The 20,469-nt window shown below is 39.8% G+C and overlaps 4 protein-coding genes across 4 annotated transcripts in view; 1 reads left to right on the forward strand and 3 right to left on the reverse strand.

Moving 5' to 3' along the window:
• The window catches only part of LOC135126315 (protein pellino), a 65,708-nt gene extending 62,251 nt beyond the window's left edge, over positions 1-3,457 (reverse strand). Inside the window, exon 1 of the mRNA XM_064052271.1 lies at positions 3,239-3,457. Within this exon, the coding sequence (XP_063908341.1) occupies positions 3,239-3,360 (122 nt within the window). The 5' untranslated portion in view covers positions 3,361-3,457. The remainder of the gene's footprint in view (positions 1-3,238) is intronic.
• A 2,065-nt stretch (positions 3,458-5,522) lies between these two features.
• On the forward strand, positions 5,523-10,838 carry LOC135126313 (DNA replication licensing factor Mcm5). Its single transcript, XM_064052269.1, has 10 exons — positions 5,523-5,958; positions 6,011-6,266; positions 6,318-6,490; positions 6,541-6,784; positions 6,835-7,272; positions 7,323-7,547; positions 9,876-9,968; positions 10,017-10,132; positions 10,238-10,503; positions 10,550-10,838. Exons 1-10 carry the CDS (start codon positions 5,801-5,803, stop codon positions 10,777-10,779), a joined length of 2,199 nt encoding a protein of 732 aa, XP_063908339.1. The 5' UTR covers positions 5,523-5,800; the 3' UTR covers positions 10,780-10,838.
• LOC135126321 (1,5-anhydro-D-fructose reductase-like) lies at positions 10,787-12,870 on the reverse strand. The gene is made up of 5 exons (XM_064052281.1): positions 12,345-12,870; positions 12,192-12,295; positions 11,942-12,145; positions 11,638-11,888; positions 10,787-11,142 (listed from the first exon to the last, which is right to left on the reverse strand). The coding sequence occupies exons 1-5, from the start codon at positions 12,478-12,480 to the stop codon at positions 10,830-10,832; spliced, it is 1,008 nt and encodes a 335-aa protein (XP_063908351.1). The 5' UTR covers positions 12,481-12,870; the 3' UTR covers positions 10,787-10,829.
• A 915-nt stretch (positions 12,871-13,785) lies between these two features.
• LOC135126322 (nucleolysin TIAR) lies at positions 13,786-20,271 on the reverse strand. Its single transcript, XM_064052282.1, has 3 exons — positions 19,675-20,271; positions 18,247-18,600; positions 13,786-14,826 (listed from the first exon to the last, which is right to left on the reverse strand). The coding sequence occupies exons 1-3, from the start codon at positions 19,903-19,905 to the stop codon at positions 14,311-14,313; spliced, it is 1,101 nt and encodes a 366-aa protein (XP_063908352.1). The 5' UTR covers positions 19,906-20,271; the 3' UTR covers positions 13,786-14,310.
• Between the last annotated feature and the right edge of the window lie 198 nt (positions 20,272-20,469).

Genomic DNA, 20,469 nt, shown 5'->3' on the forward strand with positions numbered 1-20,469 from the left:
AACAAAAGAATTTCCTTAGGTAATTTTCAAAATGCTCGGGAAAATAATAAAAATTTCATTTGTCGAAAAAATTAGCTTTTGGAAAAGTTGCCTATAAATTCACAAAAAATTCTCAGACATTGATTTCGACGAGCTGAATCGAAAAATACAGTGTGTTGATGACCCCAGATCAAGGTTTTCTAAATATTCGGTTCCAAAATCGAATTTTTAAAAATTTCCAAAATTGGCAAATCTTGTTCTGGCGATTCTGGAAAAACGGTAGGAATTTCCAGACTGAAGGCCAGATTAACTTCTGGATGTCGAAATCAACAAAAGAATTTCCTTTAGGTAATTTTCAAAAATGTTCGGGAGAATGTCAAAATTTCGTATGTCGAAAAATGAGCATTTGAAAAAGTTGACTAAAAGTAAAAATCCACAAAAATGCTGATAGAGAACTTCTATGAGCTGAACTGAAAAAGACAGCATATTGATGATCCCGGATCAACATTTCCCAAAAATTCAGTTCCAAAGTCAAAATTTCCAAAAATTGGCAAATTTTGTTTTGGCGAAATTGTAGCAATTTTCAAAAACTTGCAACCGAAAATAACTTCTGGACGTCGAAACCAACAAAAGAATTTCCTTAGGTAATTTTCAAAATGCTCGGGAAAATAACAAAAAATTCATTTGTCGAAAAAATTAGCTTTTGGAAAAGTTGCCTATAAATTCACAAAAAATTCTCGGACATTGATTTCGACGAGCTGAATCGAAAAATACAGTGTGTTGATGACCCCCGACGAAGGATTTCTAAACATTCGATTCGAAATTCAAATTTTTAAAAAATTCCAAATTTGGCAAATTTTGTTTTGGCAATTCTGGAAAAATGGTAGGAATTTTCAAAGACTTGTAACCGAAATTAACTTCGGGACGTCGAAATGAACAAAAGAATTTCTTTAAGTAATTTTCAAAAATGCTCCGAAAAAATTCAGAAATTTCATGTCGAAAAAAAAAGTTTTTGGAAAAGTTGCGTAAAAATCCAGAAAAAATTCTGGTAGATAACTTCCACAAACTGAATCGAAAAAAACAGCCTGTTGATGATCCCGGACCAAGATTTTTGAACATCCGGTTTCGAAGTCACATTTTTAAAATTTTCCAAAAATTGACAATTTTTGTTTTGGCGATTCTGGAAAAATTATGGCAATTTTCAAAGACTTGAAGCCAAAAATAAGTTCTGGACGTCGAACCAACAAAACAATTTCCTTAGGTAATTTTCAAAATGCTCGGGAAAATATCAAAAATTTCATATGTCGAAATCACGAACTTTTGGAAAAGTAGCGTAAAAGTCTAGAAAAAATTCTAGGAGATAATTTCTACGTGTTGAATCGAAAAAGACAGCGTGTTGATGACCCCGGACCAACATTTTCTAAACATTCGGTTTCAAAGTCAAATTTTAAAATTTTTCCAAAAATTGACAAATTTTGTTTTGGCGATTCCGGAAAAATAGTAGCAATTTTCAAAGACTTGAAGCCAAAAACAAGTTCTGAACGTCGAACCAACGAAACAATTTCCTTAGGTAATTTTCAAAATGCTCGGGAAAATATCAAAAATTTCGTATGTCGAAATAACGAGCTTTTGGAAAAGTTGCCTAAAAATCCACAAAAATAATAAGATAATTTCTACGAGCTAAATCGAAAAAGACAGCGTGTTGATAACCCCGGACAAAGATTTTCTAAACATTTGGTTTTAAAGTAAGATTTCTAAAATTTTTCAAAATTTGACAAATTTTGTTGTGGCGACTTTAGAAAAATGGTAGGAAGTGGCGAAGTTACATAAAAATCCACCAAAAATTCTAGGCGCTAGATTTAGACGAGCTGAATCGAAAAATACACGTATTGCTGACCCCGACCCGATTTTCTAAACATTCGGTTTTAAAGTCAAATTTTTACAATTTTACAAAAACTGACAAATTTTGTCTAGGCGATTTTGGCAAAATGGCGAGAATTTTCGGAGAAATGACTCCAGTTTCATGTACCCCATGTGTACAGTACATCGACAAAACGCTTTCTTTTAAACAAGAAATCGGTTTGTTAGTTTCAGAGACTGTAATAAAATCACCAACATACAGACCACAACTTTATATGAAGCTATCTCGTTTTATCTATGATTCCAAAGTGTTACAAAACCCCAAGCCTACAATAAATACCGAGTGACTATTAATTTTTGTGATTCAAACTTCTATAAGAACGAAGTAGAGATATTGCGGTACCAACCGAACGTTTTAGAAGATTACTACATGTTAATTTTTGAGTTTTTGTTTGTATTAGTGATAAATTATGGATACATTAGTTCAGTTATTGCATAGTAAATTGTGTTTTAGTTGGTTTGGTCTTTTTGGGTATGCCCCGTGTCATAATCTAATATTTTTTTATCATGGCATACCTGATATAAATAGAAATTTTGAGCTCCAATTCAATTGCCGCCATCTTCGAATACGTCACATCACGTGCTCCGCGCTGTTGCCGGGTCTTGGTCCATCGAGTCCATTTTAGAATTTGAAGGGAAGGTCATATAGCAGTGGCAGCATCGACAAAACATGGGTTTAAGTTCAACGAATACTGAGTTAATAAATAAAGTATAGTCCCTTTATACTTACAAAGAATGTCACTATAGACGTATTGAATGATTATTTACCTGTACTATTTTCACTCGAAGAGTTTTAGACTACGCCGCTGGTAATTTAAGAACGCGCATCTTATGTCATGTTTCATTCTTGACACATGTGACAGTGCTAAAAACTTAAGCATTGCCAACCCAAAAAAAAAAAAAAAACTGCGTCCATCATAAATAGTCACCCGGTATATTTACATCCAAATAAACCTTGATGATTTTTTGTTTTTTTCTGGATTCCTCAACCTCTCCCTTTCACAAACTTGAAAACAGTTCTCCGCTTTTGAAAAATAATTTCCCCCAGAGTACCCCAAAATTTCGGGCCAACCTCGGTCGATTACTACCGACCACGTTAGTCGACCGAGTTTCGGGAAACCCAAGAAATCGCAAGAAACGGTACTAAACGTGTTTGTTTTGATGACTCACCCGCACGTAGTACTCCAAGTCAAATTTCGACTACCACTTCACCACAACCACGTAAACAATCTTTCGTACGCTCTCCCAACGCCAAATAAACAAATCGCGCGAATTCACCTTAATCAAAACAAATATTTGCGCCACCCGCGCCGCGCCATATACAGGGTGTCGTACTCACAGTTTCATCTTTTTGATGTGCATGATGTCGCCCCCTTGCTGCACGGCCCACTCGATCTCGCAGCAGACGTCAATTAGCACATCCGAGGAAATTTCTTGGGGCTTCATTTTCCTCCTGTCCATCACCGTGATCGAAGCGCGCGCCAATAACAAAATCACGCAAAATCTCGGAGGAGCGACCCATTCTGGTCGTCTTGTCGAGACATGCGGGGTTTTGCGCCAACAGGTTAAAACAAAGCGACGACTGCACACAAATGCGAAGTGTTGCAGGATTAAAGGCACTTCCGACTGAGAAAGAAGTGCGCTATTGGCGGGCTAGATACTGGGAGATGATTCAGCGCTCGACGTCCACCAATCTGACGAGTCTGGACTTGTTCAAAATGCGGCAGTGGTGTGGAGCGTGGAGTAGGTCAGGGAGATTGACTCGGGAGGAGGAGAAAGGAGGAGGTGATGCAACAGTGGGTGATGTGGTGAAGAAGTGGACAAGAAGTTTAGGAAAATGTGTCGTCGAAAACAGTGATTTGTTTTTGTTATGTTAGGGGAACAGGGCCGTACCACCGCCATTTTGAGTGCCTGATTTTCTAATCTCGGTAAGTGCCAAAATTCAAGTCAAGACTTTTGTTAAGTATGCTTGAAAACAAATCAGTCAAAAGTACTAGTTTGACAGTTGTCAAAGTACACTGTCTTTAGAAATTAGAGCACCTTTCAGAATTTTTTACATGTGGGTTGGCCATACTTATGTAGACTATCCCTAACAATATAAAACGACCTTTAGCAATTTTAGTTAAAAACTGCCTGAATTATTTGACAAGTTGACAGATATGGTTGTCATTTTATGTTTTTATGTACCGAATCAATGTATAAATTTGAAAACACTAGACGCGCTTTTGAGATGTCAATTATTTTGAAATATACTCTATATGTAGCAATATTTCTACAAAAATGGCTCAATTTTTTGTCAATAATAATGACTAAGCGAAATATTGTAACGTGATTTGTGTTAATACCATTATTCTTCCCTTTCATGAAGATGGAGTCGTCATATCATTTTAAATTCCTAGTACTTCAAATATTTGCCATGACAGGCAACCTCGATAAAAAAAAGTTTATATGAATAGTATTTGCTAAGATAAGACTGATTTTGGCAAATGATATAAAATCTGAGAAAGTAGGAGGCGGGTGGGTGGGACTAACACTTGCAAGGATGAGATTGATTTTGCCCCTATTAACCTTGTAAAAACTTGTTAAATTTAAAAGGTGTTAAACTGCATATTTCCGTAGTAACGAGTTAAATTCCTAAATCTGATTGGATATTTATTTTTTAACAACTCAGTCATTAATTTTTCTGAGACGCCCTGTATACGCAAATTTAAAAAATATAAATTATATGTGACAAGTAAAAACTTATCATATTTTGCACACTTCGGGTAACCTTAGCAATTTAACTCGTTGCTATGAAAATTTGCAATTTAACACCTTTAAATTTCACAAGTTTTTACAAGATTAATAGAGGCAAAATCAGTCTTATCTTACCAAGTACTAGCCCCGCCCACCCGCCCCCTACTTTCTCAGATGATATGTCATTTGCCAAAATTAGTCTTATCTTACTAAGTACTAGCCCCGCCCACCCGCCCTATATTTTTTCAGAAGATATGTCATTTGCCAAAATCAGTCTTATCTTAGCAAGTACTAGCCCCGCCCACCCGCCCCCTATTTTTTCAGAGGATATGTCATTTGCCAAAATCAGTCTTATCTTACTAAGTACTCAATTGTGGTTAATTGGGACTCAAAAATAATTATCGATAATTAATTACAGTCGAAATAGAAAATTCATAATTCCATTAACATTATTCAATTCAATAAACAAATTAAGTCACTAATTACTTGCAACGATTCTTTGTGAATCGTTATTAACAATTACTTAAATATAATTACGGCACCCTAATTAGTTAATTAATTAATTCGTTGATAACCCATTTTACATATTTAGTATGCATAATAACTTTTATGTTGTCAGTATTATTATCAGAATTAAAGGCATTTAAACACCGCTAATTTCGGTAGCATTCTACATTTATCCAATTAAATCTAATAATTAATTATTTTTAATTCAATAGTTTTTGTTTAAGTACAATTAATTACTAATTAATTTATGACATAAATGACAATCAGGAGCTAATTTAGCAGCACTTTGAGTTCTGATCTATTTCCCAATCAAAAATGTACACATAATAAATAAAAAAAAAGAAGGTATTTTAATCGATTTATTCCAGAAATAACACGTCTAATTTCCATAAAATCCTAGAAACTTCAAAAATTTGCTGACGTCGATTGGAAAAATCGTCGTCTTTAGTAAATCTCCACGAAAACTGCATAGAGCGGGGGCAACATTTCGTAGGTACGGCCCTGTCGTTCCATCAATTTTCTCCTAGGGAATTTTCATTCTCAACTGTCACTTGAATCATTGGTTGCATTGCGGCCAAGTTCCCGCCAATTTGTTGTTATCGAACAATCGCACCCGCAATTACCAGTTTTATTTTAAATATTTTGCACAAACAACTAAATGGAAGGTTTCGACGACCCCGGAGTCTTCTTCAGCGACAACTTCACAGCCGGTGAGGACAATCAAACAGACCCCCAAATCAACCTTCAAGCTATAAAGAAAAGATTCAAGGAGTTCCTCCGACAGTACCATTCCGACAATTTCAACTACAAATACAGGTAGGTGTGTTTACAAACCCCTTTACGAAACACTAAAGACCGAAATCTGCAGAGACACGTTAAAACGCAACTACAACTTGGGCCAGTTCTATCTCGAAGTCAACATTGAAGATGTGGGCGGTTTTGACGAAACTCTGGCTGATAAACTGTACAAGCAACCGTCGGAACATTTGGCTATTTTTGAAGAGGCGGCCCGAGAAGTGGCTGATGAGCTTACAGCGCCAAGACCTGAGGGAGAAGAAGCGGTCGAAGATATTCAGATTATGTTGTCTTCAGACGCTTTACCGACGGTGTTGCGACACATGAAGGTATTGTTGGAGTACCTTGAATCTAACTGTTGTTATTTGTTTGGTTTGTAGTCTGATATTGTCTCAAAGTTGGTTAAAATACCGGGAATTATTGTAAGCGCGTCTGGGATTAAAGCAAAGGCGACGAAAATAGCGATTCAGTGTCGGTCTTGCGCTAATGTTATTCCTAATTTACCCGTGAAACCCGGTTTGGAGGGATATGTAATGCCGAGGAAGTGTAACACGTAAGTAAATTGATTTAGTTGTGAAAGTACATTGAATGATGTGATGATAGAGAGCAGGCTGGCGGACGCCCCAAGTGTCCCTTGGACCCCTACTTCATAATTCCAGACAAGTGTAACTGCGTCGATTTTCAAGTCCTCAAACTCCAGGAGCTTCCAGACGGGATCCCCCAAGGGGAAATTCCTCGCCACTTAACTCTTTATTGCGACCGCTACCTGTGTGAGAAAGTCGTCCCAGGAAACCGCGTTTTTGTCCTGGGGATTTACTCCATCAAAAAAGTAGCCAGAACTGGAAGGGTAATTCATTTTTCAACAATAATAAAATTTGGCTTGACTCATTTTTGTAGCGGGATGATCGCGACAGAGGGACTACTGGTGTGAGGGCCCCCTACATCCGCGTAGTCGGTATCCAGCTCGACTCCGAAGCCATTGGAGCCTCCTCGTGCTCCATCGTCACCTCAGAAGAAGAAAACCTCTTCCGGAGATTAGCTGAATCCCCCAATCTTTATGAGAGAATCGCCACTAGTATAGCCCCTTCTATTTTTGGCGCAACCGACATAAAAAAAGCCATCGCTTGTCTTTTGTTCGGGGGCTCCCGCAAGCGCCTCCCTGACGGTTTAACCCGCAGAGGCGACATCAATATTCTTCTATTGGGTGACCCCGGTACTGCCAAGTCCCAGTTGTTGAAGTTCGTGGAGAGGGTGGCCCCCATAGGGGTGTACACTTCGGGCAAAGGGAGCTCCGCTGCTGGCTTGACGGCGTCCGTAATGAGGGACCCCAGCACGGTGCGACAATTAATCGTTACCACATTATGTTCTGACAATTTTTTTTCTAGAGGAATTTTGTAATGGAAGGAGGCGCCATGGTGTTGGCCGACGGGGGTGTTGTTTGCATCGACGAGTTTGATAAAATGAGGGAGGACGACAGGGTGGCTATTCATGAGGCTATGGAGCAGCAGACGATTTCGATTGCTAAGGCGGGGATTACGACGACTTTGAACTCGCGGTGTTCGGTTTTGGCGGCGGCGAATAGTATTTTTGGGCGGTGGGATGAGACCAAGGTAGGTATAGTCTGAATGCTGATAGATTGACTGACAGAAAAGTTAGTAGAAATTAAGGAGCGCGCGAAAATTTAAAATTTAATTTTTTTATTTAAAATTTTGCGCACTACTAAATTTTAATAAAGCAATTAATTTTGAAGAAACTTTACAGCATTCTAAATAAAGTATGTTTAATCTCTTATAATTCGAGATATCTTATTATTAAGGTCTTAATTTTTAATTTAAATTGCTATACAAGAACTTTGTTAATAGAACTTTATTTCTTCATGTATCATTTTCAGCAGAATTAAAATCGCTATCACTCTCATCTGTCTCTACGTTTAAATTTATTATAATATTATTTACTTTTACAAACTTTTCTTTGTCCCAATAGGTTTTAATAATATTTTCTGTATGTTTAACATAGCTTTTCCATTGTTCCGCTGTTACATTTTGTAGGGCTCGGTTCCAGGCATCAAGTGGGTTTTTAGATTTTAAAACGTCTTTGTCGTAGAAACGTTTTGTTTGACTCCATACCATCTCTATGGGATTAAATATACAATGGTATGGAGGCAAACGTAAAACATCATGACCAGCTGCAGTAATAATATTGTCTACTACATACACTGGATTTTTATAATGAGCTTTACATAGCTTTAACAGTGTATCTTTTTTATGCAACTCTGAAAATGCGATACAGTTCTTTTGCAGCCACAATTGAAGATCAACTTTTTTCCACGCCGTTGTAGGTCGCTTTTCTTCAAGTCGACTATGGTAACTGGCGTTGTCTAAGACTATTATACTAGGTTCTTCCAGTTTTGGTAACAAATCGTTTTGCAGCCACTTTTCAAAATTTTCAGCGTTCATTTCGTGATGATAATCCAGTGTGTTGTTTTTACTTTTAAATATAAGAGAAGCATTTGCTACAAATCCTTCTTCGTTACCAGCATTGATTATAATATATCTACCTAAAATTGTTTTGAGGTAACTTCAGTATTAGACATAAATGCATTGATCCTGTATTAGCCTAAATTAAACTCAGTGTAGTAGATACTCTACCGCCGTCTCCAGAAGTTCTTTTGACAGAACGTAGATCCTCATCCTGCCATGATCTCCTAACGGTTCCATTTGAAAATACCCAAGTTTCATCCAAATATATGAAAGGTTTTTTCTCTGCAGAATTATTAACATTCTCCATATATTTTGATAGAAATACTTTCCTCAGCGCTACAACATGTGGTTTTTCCATTAAAGCACGTCTGCTATCATCTTTTTTGTATGAAAATCCCAAATTCTTTAATAGAAGTGCTAAACTAGATCTTTTATATGTGTAGATAAATTTAGCTGATAATTCTGCTACCAAGGTATCCAAATTTACATGAATTCCTAGAACAAATTTAATGTAATTAAAATTTATTGTATCTATTTGAACTGAATCTCTGGGAATCTATAGAATAGTTAAGTTCAAATTCTAGTTGGAAGAAAATTGCGTCAGAAAAGTTAAATTTGATGTAAGTCTTACTGTTTTGCACCATATCGTACAATACAAGACGAACTTCTCGTTTGATGTTTGGATCCAGGTCAGATGTTGCTTTTTTTGGACGTTTTCGTTTTATTTTTCTTGCAGTTGCATCAGTAAAATTTTTATACTTTATTACTTGGTTCCTACTAATTCCGAGACATTTAGCTGTGATCTATAAACATTCAAATACCCATAAGAAACCATGCATACAACTGCACAATTTGTTGACCTCAGCTGGCGATCCCAAGCATAGATTTTTATTTTTGAAGAAAGCGTAAGCATTTGCAATCATCTTTTGCGCCACAGTATTGTCTATTACTGTTAAGTAATTTCGCTTCATTTGGTTTTCCTAAAAAATATACACATGAAGCCTTTTAAATAAGCCATCATACACTTACCTGGGCAATATTACTCATTATTAGATCGTTATTGTTTATGGAGTTTATATTTTTGTCTAGGTAGGTTTGTATTTACCCACAACACTAGTTCACAGATAATTTTAACTTACCTTACAAATATCATAATAAACACATCACTATACGATTAATGTAACCCAATACAAAAATCTAAAGCACAACACAAATTCTAAAAACCCGAAAAAATGTAATTTTTAATTTAAACGATTGAAACCAACGCATGCGCGTCTAACCTCAATGACATCTGTCAAAAAATTCAAGGCTGCAATTCACCAAACTACAATTCGCGCGCTTAATTCTGGGGACTTTTGTGATCTATGGATATTTAAAATAGTTGAATCTATCACTGGAAATACTATACAAAAACACCATTGACCAGATTTTTATCACAGTTGTGTGTCTTATTTACAGGGTGAGGAAAATATAGACTTCATGCCCACAATTCTGTCCCGTTTTGACATGATTTTCATCGTAAAAGACGAACACGACCAGCAACGCGACATGGTACGTTACAGCTAAACCCATAATACCCATTTAACCTGAAGCTTCTAGACTCTAGCCCGCCACATCATGGGCGTGCACATGAACGCTGGTCAAGTCACCCAGGACCCCAAAGACGGCGAACTGTCGCTCGAATTTATCAAAAAATACATCAACTTCTGTCGCACGTAAGTCACGTTCTTTGTTGCCAGGCAAGTCCCTAACTCAGGTTAAAGAAAACACCTTTCAGCAACAAAATACTTTATTTTTGGTGTAGTTGAACCTATTTACAGGCGCTGCGGCCCCCGGTTGAACGCCGAGGCCGGCGAGAAGCTGAAGCGGCGCTACGTGATGATGCGGTCCGGGTCTAGCCAGCACGAGAAGGAGCGCCGCAGCACCATCCCCATCACCGTGCGCCAGCTGGAGGCCGTCATCCGCATCTCCGAGAGCCTCGCCAAGATGCAGCTGCTTCCCTTCGCCACCGAGAGCCACGTCAACGAGGCGCTGCGCCTCTTCCAAGTGTCCACGCTGGACGCCGCCATGAGCGGCAACCTGGCCGGTGAGTGCCGCTTTTGTCGCTTCTTTGTCACAGCTGTCCGTTCCAGGCGGCGAGGGCTTCACCACCGAGGAGGAGCACGAGATGCTCGGTCGCATCGAGAAGCAGCTGAAGCGGCGCTTCGCCATCGGCACCCAGGTCTCCCAGCAGAACATCGTGCAGGACTTCACCCAGCAGCAGTATCCGGAAAGGGCGGTGCTCAAGGTTATCTACACTATGATTCGGCGAGGGCAATTGCAGCACAGAATGCAGCGCAGGATGTTGTATCGCATCAGTTAAAAGAGGGTTGTGAAGGCATCGTTTATTTCTTTTTTTAATAATAACAATAATTACCAACCGTCGATTCTTTGCTTGAAGGGGTACTCGGGGTGGCGCTCGACGCCTTTGAAAAAGAGGAAGTCGAAGATGCGCCCGTTCTCGTCGCGGTCGAGGGCGTTGAGTTCTTCGAGGTCTTCGGCGGAAAGCTCGAAGTCGAAGAGGGCGATGTTGGTTTTGATTCGGTCGGGGTTGCCACTCTTGGGGATGACGATGATGTCTTGCTGGATGAGGTGGCGCAGGAGGATCTGGCCGGGGGTTTTCTTGTATTTTTCGGCGAGGGCGCACACGCAGGGGTGGCCCAGAATGTCGGGAAAGTCGTCAATGCTGGAAGGGAGCATCATTTTAAATATCGTTTTCGGGGATCTGGCGTGGTTCCGCTGCTTTTTATCTCGTTTACGACTGACATTACGATTTTAATTATGTACAATTCCACGTCTCCTTGGAACTTGGAGTTTTTTCTGGGGGTATTGCGAACTCAAAATTTTCCGTCTCGATGACGTAATGGCATTTCTGGGCGTCTGAGAATTTTAAAAATCGCAGACATTGTTTTTCCTGGCTTGGAAATTTAAACATGCCAAGTTTGGTGGGTTATTATCGACCCTTTATTATTCTAATTTTAGTAATCGCCGGTCTTCGCCAATTGGAAGTGTTTCAAAAAATTTTTAAAAATTGACCCGCTAGCATCGTGCGGAAACCTATACAGGTAAAATTTTGAACTATGAAAATTTGCGTGAACGCCACTGCGTAATAGTACGAGTAGTTACGTCGATTAAATTACACTTTTTCGGGTTAAAAAAGTGCACACAGAATTATACTCACGAGTAGTTATATTTCGAACTAAAATGCTTATTGGCCCCCGGACTTCCCAGTGGCGCGTACGCCGTCACCGCGATACCCAGACTCTTGCACAGCGCCCTCAGCTCCTTCTGCTGCAGATAAGCGTGCAACTCCACCTGGAGCACCGCCGGCTTGATCCTCGCGCATTTATAAATCCTCTCGATTTGACTCTGATTGAAATTCGACAAACCTATCGCTTTCACCAACCCTTGTTCCACCTGCTCCTCCATCGCCTAAAAATTTCCATCAACATTGTGCAACGCGAACCAACATCGTAAATCTTCACCTGCCACGTGGATATGATGTCACTGTCGTTATCCAAACTGAACGTCCCGTCTTCGTTCGTCAGCGGCGTAAAGTTGCCTTCGTTACAATGGAAGCTAAACGGCATATGAATGAGATACAAATCCACGTAACTCAACTGCAACTTCTCCAAAGACATCTTCAGGAAGCGACTGACATCAGCGGCGCGGTTGCCGCAGTTCGGGAGCTGCAACAACCCCACTTGAGTCGAGAAAGAGCGACTCGAGCCTCACCTTCGTCGTGATGAAGAGATCCTCTCGCTTGCCGTTGCCCTCGCGGAACCACCGCGTCAGCACCTTGCCGATGGTCTCCTCCGTGTTGTAGTTGAAGGCGGTATCTGCGTGTTTCGTGCAGTCGTGCGTCCGCAGGGTTTGCGATCTACTTACCGATATGTCGGTAGCCGGCTTGGAGGGCCGCCCAGACGGCCCTTTCCACCTCCTCGGGTTGCGCCCGCCAGGTCCCGAGACCTACGATGGGCATTTCCAGGACTTGGTTCAGCGTCGTTAGCTTTAGGGACCTCATTGCGGAACGGTCGACGCTCAACTAAGAGTTTGTAATTAGGTGATGATGCTATTTATACGAAAGTTGCAAACGAACTTGACACTATTTTTAGATTGTCAGATTTTTTCGACCGATTTGTTTACGATTTTTGTTTTGAGTGGTGTCGGGATGTGGAGGGCGGTTTCGGGGTTAGGATTTTATCGATCGGGGATGGGGTGTGGGGGGCGTTCTGTTCTGGAAAAGGTATTTTTGGAGGAGATTGATTGTTGGCATCGGAACGATCGCGGGGTTTGAGGGGCGGTGGGTGATTGTGGGGGAGAAATGTGCAACTGGAAACAAGAAAACTTGAAACAGGTTGTTATCACTTCCGGAGGAACTACGAAAAGAAATTCAGGCGGAAATCGCTGATTGCAGAAAAAAATACAAAAAAGGTGGACAGACTATTATTCTACATAATTATTAAAAAAAAAGAGAGAGACATATTTATTGAAGGAGCAGCGTTTTTCTTGTTACTCCAGTGGAAATGCTTTGAAAATAACACATTAATAAGACGTCGCAGTAGATGTAAAGGCGTTCAGACGAGTCCAGTTGCGAATTGAGGGGGAGGTAACTTCGTCAGCATCAGCGGCGTTCGTTATTCTCTTTTACGATTACTTCGTGGTTTAACCGAACGATGTTTCGTTTCTAAAGGATTTTTGTAGTTTATTTTTCAGCTCTTTTCAGAACTGCAAAAAATATCGTTTTTGGAATGCCCCTAGTGTAGAATGTGAATGATACGCCTCTGGTCAAAGTTTAAGTGAGTGTATTGACTCGAGTTCCTATGTAGTACGCTAATATATACATCTGGGTTGTACATCTTGTAGAACACATTTGAATAGAAGTGTAAAATGAACAAACTAAAAAATAGGTCGAAAATATAGCGACAGAATGCGCTTAAGGTTATGCTCTCATTTTACGCTGTATTGTTGGTTGCCTATCTACAATAGACAAACTTGGGATGCAGCCATTTTAGAACTGAAACAATGAGAATTAAAATAAGAAATTGCGTTTTGCAACGTAATTACTGCACACATTTTTTCGTCGCTTTTTACGTGTATCCCTTTAACTTAACAAACTTTTTTGATCACAGTTGAGTGTGACATACGCCGAACAGTTGGTACCTCTGACTGGAAAATGACATTACACCGAACCCAAACGAGTTCGTTTAGTACAACATGGCTCGTGCCACATTAATTTCCAAGTGTTAGTAAATTTTATTTTCTGTCGCAGTTTTAGTAATTTCAGGATCTTGAACTTGCCTTGAGTCAAACGCAAAATGAGCAAGCGTTTCCCAGACCTGAAGTTTTTATTAACAACTAGCATATACATTATTATTATTTGTTTTTGTTATAAAATCTGTCTTATTCAGTTGGAAAGACAACCATGCGCATCCTCATAACTTGATGTTCTCAGATAAACGTGATATATTAATGATTACAAGTGTTTGTCTAACCTAATTATACATATCGTCTACAGTAACTTTGAATTGTCACGATCGCCATCTCGTCCGTCGTTCGCACCGCACCACACCGCACCCACCCTCTCGCCTGACACTCACTCCGAAAAAAAACACAACTAAACTGTATCACGCGTATCGTTTAGCGCCAACCGCACTTTGAACTTAACCGGCCCTCGACTATGTACAAAAGAAGATCTATAACGCAAGTATACAAAAATATGTATGAAAAATAACTCTATGGCGCGCACACCCAAGTTTGAAGCCAAAGTGCGTTGATGACGGCAAACTACATATCCTTATGTAATTTCGATAGTCTCGACAGAGTCAGAGTCACTTTACACTATGTATTCGTTTCACTGAGAAGGGTACTTCTGCACAGTGCTGTACATAACCGGCACGTTCGGTTGTTGTCCGGGCTGCGCGGTCCACTGTCCCTGCTGGGGCATCATGCAGTACTGCTGCTGATACTGGTACTGCTGGTACGGATAGCCTTGCATGTAGCCCCCGTAGCCCTGGTACCAGTAACCGCCGTAGCCGTACGAATAGGGCTGCGCCTGAGCGCCGGGCGCCACCGCCGCGCCCGCCGTCATGGCGGCGGCCGGGTCCGCCCCCATGCCGCCGTTCTCTTTGCCCCAGAAGCACTTCACCATCTGGCCGTTGATCTCGGTGTTGTGGACCGTCTCGATAGCGTGCGTCGCCGATTCTTTGGTCGCGAACTTTATGAAGGCGTAACCTTTGTCTTTGAACACTCGGATGTCTTGGATCACGCCGAACTGGGAGAACGTCTTCTGCATGAGCTCCTCGGTCAGGCCGTTGGTGAAGCCGCCGCAGTACACCGTGCAGTTGGTCGGGGAACTTTGGTTGTACACCTGGAAGCGAACGAAACGATCACCAAAAATTTCCTATTGTCGATAATAATTATGTAACAGTACATAAATCAGAAGCGTATCCTTGATTTGGATTAACAAAGACTGCATGGTGTTTGTTTATGAAAACAAAATCTACTCGAGTACTTCGGTTGGGTCACGACCTCACAATAACAGTTTTTTTGTCGACAAAAAGTAAATCGATACAAAATAATGTATCATCAGTTTTCGATACGTTGTTTCATAAATTAAATTATTTTTGTTTGGCTACCCCTTTTCGAATTTCCTCAGGGCTCTATCACAGTTCTGTTATTTTTCATTTTTTTGTTAACGATCACGACATACAGAGGTTTTGTACAGTCAAAGATGGCTTGATTGATGACTGAAGTCAACACAAAACACGTAACAAGGATTTAATTTTGTCTATTTGATAGCGAATTATCTTTTTATCTCTTTGTTTGATACCGGTAATCCTATACAGAAATCTTGATTTTGTTACAAAAAGCTTAGTGTGTCCAGAAATATCGGGTTTCCAGGTTTTACGTTTCAGAGAGGAACCGTTGTTTATTACTGAGATGAAACCTGACATTTCCGGGTTAATTATAAAGGAATTAAAACATCGTACGGGATACTTAGAAATTTTAAGGATACTTTTGTGTTAAACTTACAATAAACATGTTCTTTTAGCTCAATTTTTTTTAAGGAGAATTTTGAAAAACATTAACGCTTATTTAGCGATTAATTAACTAAAACATTAATTTATTCACCTCTTTCGGAAAGTTGATGACGTCATGGTCGTTTTGTATTTAGGTGTGCAGGATTTTAAAAAATTAAACTCGTTATTATTAGTTTTGAAATGGCTCTGATTATTTCAAATTTGCGAAACGAAGTTGCACTCTAATTAGTGTTATTGCAATTAATATATTTGTTCCCATAAAAAGTTGGTGACGTCATCACGAAAAAAAAGTTAACTTCTGTATACAGAGTGCTACTTTTAATTTTTCGGGTGACAGATAAACGGAAGTAAAATAGTGTCACTTCGCCGGATGTCTGTGAAATGCTTTTCTTCGCGTTTCACAGGCCACAGAATACAACAATGCGGAGTTCCATTTCCGGTTTATCTCTTTATCATTTGTTGATTTTATTAGAGAAATCAAACAATCTCGAAACGACTCAATCCTCTACATCCAGATTTTAAGTGCACTTGAAGATTATTACGTAAAATAAACAAAATTTGTACAGTTGGTTTGTTCATTTGTTCATTCATTCATTCACAAACATCCAAGACTTTCTATTTAAAATTTATTTATTCATTCATCCCTTTCCGGAAGTTGATGACGCCACCACAAAAAATTATTAATGAAAAGTTACGTTGTAACTGGACTGCTCAGGGTTCATTTTACCAACAACATTGTTAGTTAATTGCTACGAAAATGGTAACAAATCACATGTCTCCACAATCTGGACTTTAATTGAGTATAAAAATCATATTTCTGATAACAATTTTCTATTTTGTTCTTAATATTAGACCCGTATGAACGAATATCGACTGATAATTTCGATTACAATTCGTGCTTTTCTGTTTAGATGTTTATCCATATTTTTCATAATTCTGGGAAACTCTTATCATCTGTCCTACTACTATCTAATCAAAATTAAGTATTACTTCAATAACACGATTAATAATTCGTAAAGGAAATCATTGTTTTGGCAGATTAAGTTATGAACAATAACATTCGACTAGAATAGACTGCTTATTACTCAATTGCCACAACAATGATATCTTCTTTTCCAGTCGTATTCAGATTTGTTCGAATTAAACTACGCCAGATAAGAACGACTTCAGCCGCGACAATTTTCATATTTAAAAAGAGCATCAAACAGATCAACAGGGTCAAAAAAGCCCCGAACATCGACCTACCTGTTGCAGAATTTAATCCATAGTAGTTTACGCATCCGGACTAATTTTAATCTCAGTCTCGTTTCGTTTCTTGAGCGATTTATCGCAAAAAAAGTGCGAATTACTTCTGATTAAAATAAATTGTTCGCGATGTGCCAACAAACAAAAATAGGGTTAGAATCGGCAGTGCCGTAAAACATAAAATAGTTTAAAAATAGAAGGCTCGCACTTCCACGATTTACATTATTCGATAAACAAACTAATGAAGTTTGCTGACAATTAACTCAAGATTACGCATCTTACCCTCGATAAAATTCCAACAGTAATCTCTGACGTCTTCATAAAATCGCAGACAAACAAAAGGCAATTTCGTCGAATTTTTTACGCTTTTTAATAAACCGCGAAGATTCCGACTCGATTGTTACGCGGGCTTCGTTTCGAGTTGTTTTAACATTTGCGCAAATGAAGTTTCTAGATAAAAAATTCGTAAGCTTAAAATTGCTCGCTAGAACCGAGTGAATACCGTCCCAGTTGGACAAATATTATTTTTAAGAAAATTATTTCGCCGGAGCAATTTAAACGGTCGTTGTAAAAATGGCCCATTGTTAGCGGACACAGGAATGTGTGTTCAATTGAACTAAAAATGCAAGGTTAACTCGATACGTTATTAAAACCCGGGAAGTAATCGTGTGAGCGTTTTCGTTTAAAAGTTTTATTTCCCGAATTTAATGAAACAGAAGTAATTTCTCTGGCAATAAAAATTCATTTCGATGTTATCAACTCTGGATAAAAATGATGTCATCAGTTTTTTGAAGCGGACGGCCGACAAATAAAAACATACCCTCTAAATTATCTAGCAACATTTTAAACCGATTATTAGAGTGAAAGTTCACACAAAAAACAAAAATAACCACACCACACTCGCAACGTCATTTCTGATTTTAAGACAAACAACAAAAACAAAACTTGGTAAAATTCCCGATATTACTCGAGCGTTTTTCGCCTAATAAAATCCCAATTCGTGAACGACGCTTCTTTCGCAGATTTTAGAAGCGAAAGTTCTTAATTATTAACTCAATTACAACGAATGCATAGTTAAAGATGCCAAATTATCTTAATCGCTGTGAACGTACCGCTAAAAGTGCTTGTTCCAATTTAATTAATTACAGGTGGGTGCAACATCTTTGTTTTATTGTAAACATTTTAAACATAATTATAAATCAACAGATCAAACAATCTTAACGCAGCCATAAATAAAATGACGTGTGTTGATTTGTTGCATTTCGGTTTTCGTTAAAAAAAAGATCAAACAATGAAACGTTTTTAATTAAGAAAATTCCAGGGCGTCTAACATGTAGGTAGGAGTGGGCGTAATTTTACAGCAGCCTGGAACTTTTAATAGAAGAATGTCATAACAAGAAAATTGGTTTTGGGGAAAAAGACATTAAAACGACAACACACATTGTCGGATACCTCGTTTTCTGTGGACGCCTTCATCACAAAGCTCTTTTAAGTACACTGACCTCGTCAAAAGTTGGCTGCTTCGCCCTCTGCGAGGGCCTCTCCGTTTTGGGCGGGGGCGGCTTCCTCGTCGACCAGTTGGTCCGGATGGACCTGGAGCCGAGCCACTGGCCGTTCATCGCCTGGATGGCGTTCTCGGCCTCCGCCTTCTTGACGAACGACACGAAAGCGTAGCCCTTCGACTTGAGCGTCTGCGGGTCCCGCACGATGCGGCAGTTGGAGATCTCCCCGAAGGGAGCGAAGGCCTCTCGGAGGGTTTCAGTCTCTATTTCCGGCGACAGGTCGCCCACGAAGATGTGGTGGTGGTTGGAGGTGTCCTGCTTCGGCTGGTTGCCCGGGCTGGTGGCCCAGTTCACCTGAACGACACAAAAAATTAAAAGTTAAAATTTTCTCTTTAAGCAAGTGCGACGATTGAGAAAAAATACAAGATGAGACCATGTCTGGAAGATTGTAATAGAAAATGTTTCAGAGAGTAGCAAGGTAATGGGAGACCGATGTTTTCGTATTCTACAAGCTGTGAAACCTGACTGCCTCTACTACAATAAACACTTCTCTCAGCTCACGCTTGAGAAGCAAAATTGAATAAATACATACAATAATTAAAAAAATTGGTAATTTCGTTGAAAAAATGGAAGTTGTCAGTTCAGGTTAAACTAGAAATGCTACAATCAATTGTATTTTTTTAATTCTGCTGAAAATATTTGATAAATGGGCATTTCAAAAACTGGAACACTCCGACAACAACAATAGCAATTACCCTCCTACGTAAATTAATAAATTATTTATCCTTCCAAAACATTTATATTTTTAGGCAACTCGTCTCCAACCTTCAAAAAGTTTCACTGAAAGTTTTATTTTTTAATGAATATTCCTGTAGGTTTAAACACATTTTAAAATTTCACACAATAAATGTCGCTCCACTTACATTAAAATTATTTCGCGCAATTAGTGTTGCTTTTAAGGTTATTTTAAATTGCGTTTTATCAACATTGGAAACTACGCTTTCAACTGGTGCGAAATTTACTAAAATATTTAAAGAAGTGCAAAAACAATGCAGTTGGTTAAGTAAAGTAATCTGGAAACGCTCTGTATATATTGGTAACCATATAAATAAAGAAGGATATAATTATATAAAAAAAATGTGTTTAGAGAAAATTTTTCACCCTACTTTTTACAATTTACTTTCAACTCATTTTTCCAGAGTTCACATTTTCTTGAATTGTTAGTATTTGGCTTAAAACCTTCAGTGCCCTCCCGAAACATGCACATGTGTAAAACCACCTTCAACACATGCCCCCAATTTACATTCTACTTGTACTCAATTCGAAGAAGTCGAATTGCAACCCAGCATGTCCACACACATCTCCCCTTCTACCACCGTGTCGCACTCCCCCAGGACAAAAGCCCTGCCTTCCTCCCTCTGCCTTTACCTTCATCTCCTTGTCGAGGAAGAGCCGCTTGTTCATCGCCGCCAGCGCCGTCGAAGCGGACTGGTGGTTGGTGAACTCCACGAAGGCGTACGGGTCGTTGCCGGGCTCCCTGATGATCTTGCAGCCCTTGACGGGCCCGATCTGGGAGAACAGCGTGCACAAAAGGTCCTCCGAGACAGAGGAGTCCAGGTTGCCTACATACAAAGTCTTTGGATGGCTCTCGTCCGACATGCTGACGCCGGCACGGCACAAACGGGCTTCCACTACACCGCGCTCACACGCGCGCGTCGCATATACAGCGGGGCGGATTCCCTAAGGGGGCGCGATCACCATCCGGGAATATCGCGATCGAAACGGAGGCGAACGGGATGACAAAAACTGGCCAACTTTTCGCCACTGCACTTCCAGCTGTCATCAAAAACGGTCAAGCGACAAAAGTCCCTAGACGGGGGCATGGACCGGAGGCGGCGGGGGCGGCCAGGGCCAAGTCGGGGGCGCTGGGACACGGGCGAAGCGCGATTTGTGGCGAAGATTGGGCCCGGGGAGCTGGTAGGGCTTGTTTAGACTGAGAAAATGTGGTTTTTTGTGGCCTGTCAAGGCGACGCTGCTGCCATCTACGACGGGCGTTTGCACGGGCGCCAAGTTTGAACAGGTGGAAAGCGATACGATAATCACATAATTATGCAGATTAAAGTTGGTATTTAGTGAACGCTATCACATAGACGAGCACTTTGCATCTCCAGTTATATACAAATTCGTGCGATAAGACAAAATTCTTAAACATTATTTACTTTC

The sequence above is a fragment of the Zophobas morio genome, unplaced genomic scaffold (assembly GCF_036711695.1).
Source record: "Zophobas morio isolate AGI-343-1 ecotype UQ-CSIRO unplaced genomic scaffold, CSIRO_AGI_Zmor_V1 ptg000010l, whole genome shotgun sequence".
Taxonomy (NCBI): Eukaryota; Metazoa; Arthropoda; class Insecta; order Coleoptera; family Tenebrionidae; genus Zophobas; species Zophobas morio.

Excerpts from the sequence above, each read along its gene's own strand:
- LOC135126313 (XM_064052269.1), top strand. The coding sequence starts at position 5,801 with ATGGAAGGTTTCGACGACCCCGGAGTCTTCTTCAGCGACAACTTCACA. Across the intron at positions 7,273-7,322 it reads TAATGAGGGACCCCAGCACG|AGGAATTTTGTAATGGAAGG; the intron begins GTGCGACAATTA and ends TTTTTTTTCTAG. Across the intron at positions 9,969-10,016 it reads ACGACCAGCAACGCGACATG|ACTCTAGCCCGCCACATCAT; the intron begins GTACGTTACAGC and ends TGAAGCTTCTAG.
- LOC135126321 (XM_064052281.1), bottom strand. The coding sequence starts at position 12,480 with ATGAGGTCCCTAAAGCTAACGACGCTGAACCAAGTCCTGGAAATGCCC. Across the intron at positions 12,296-12,344 it reads AGCCGGCTACCGACATATCG|ATACCGCCTTCAACTACAAC; the intron begins GTAAGTAGATCG and ends CGAAACACGCAG. Across the intron at positions 11,143-11,637 it reads AGTTCGAAATATAACTACTC|CATTGACGACTTTCCCGACA; the intron begins GTGAGTATAATT and ends GCTCCCTTCCAG.
- LOC135126322 (XM_064052282.1), bottom strand. The coding sequence starts at position 19,905 with ATGTCGGACGAGAGCCATCCAAAGACTTTGTATGTAGGCAACCTGGAC. Across the intron at positions 18,601-19,674 it reads TCCTCGACAAGGAGATGAAG|GTGAACTGGGCCACCAGCCC; the intron begins GTAAAGGCAGAG and ends TGTGTCGTTCAG. Across the intron at positions 14,827-18,246 it reads AGCAGCCAACTTTTGACGAG|GTGTACAACCAAAGTTCCCC; the intron begins GTCAGTGTACTT and ends GTTCGCTTCCAG.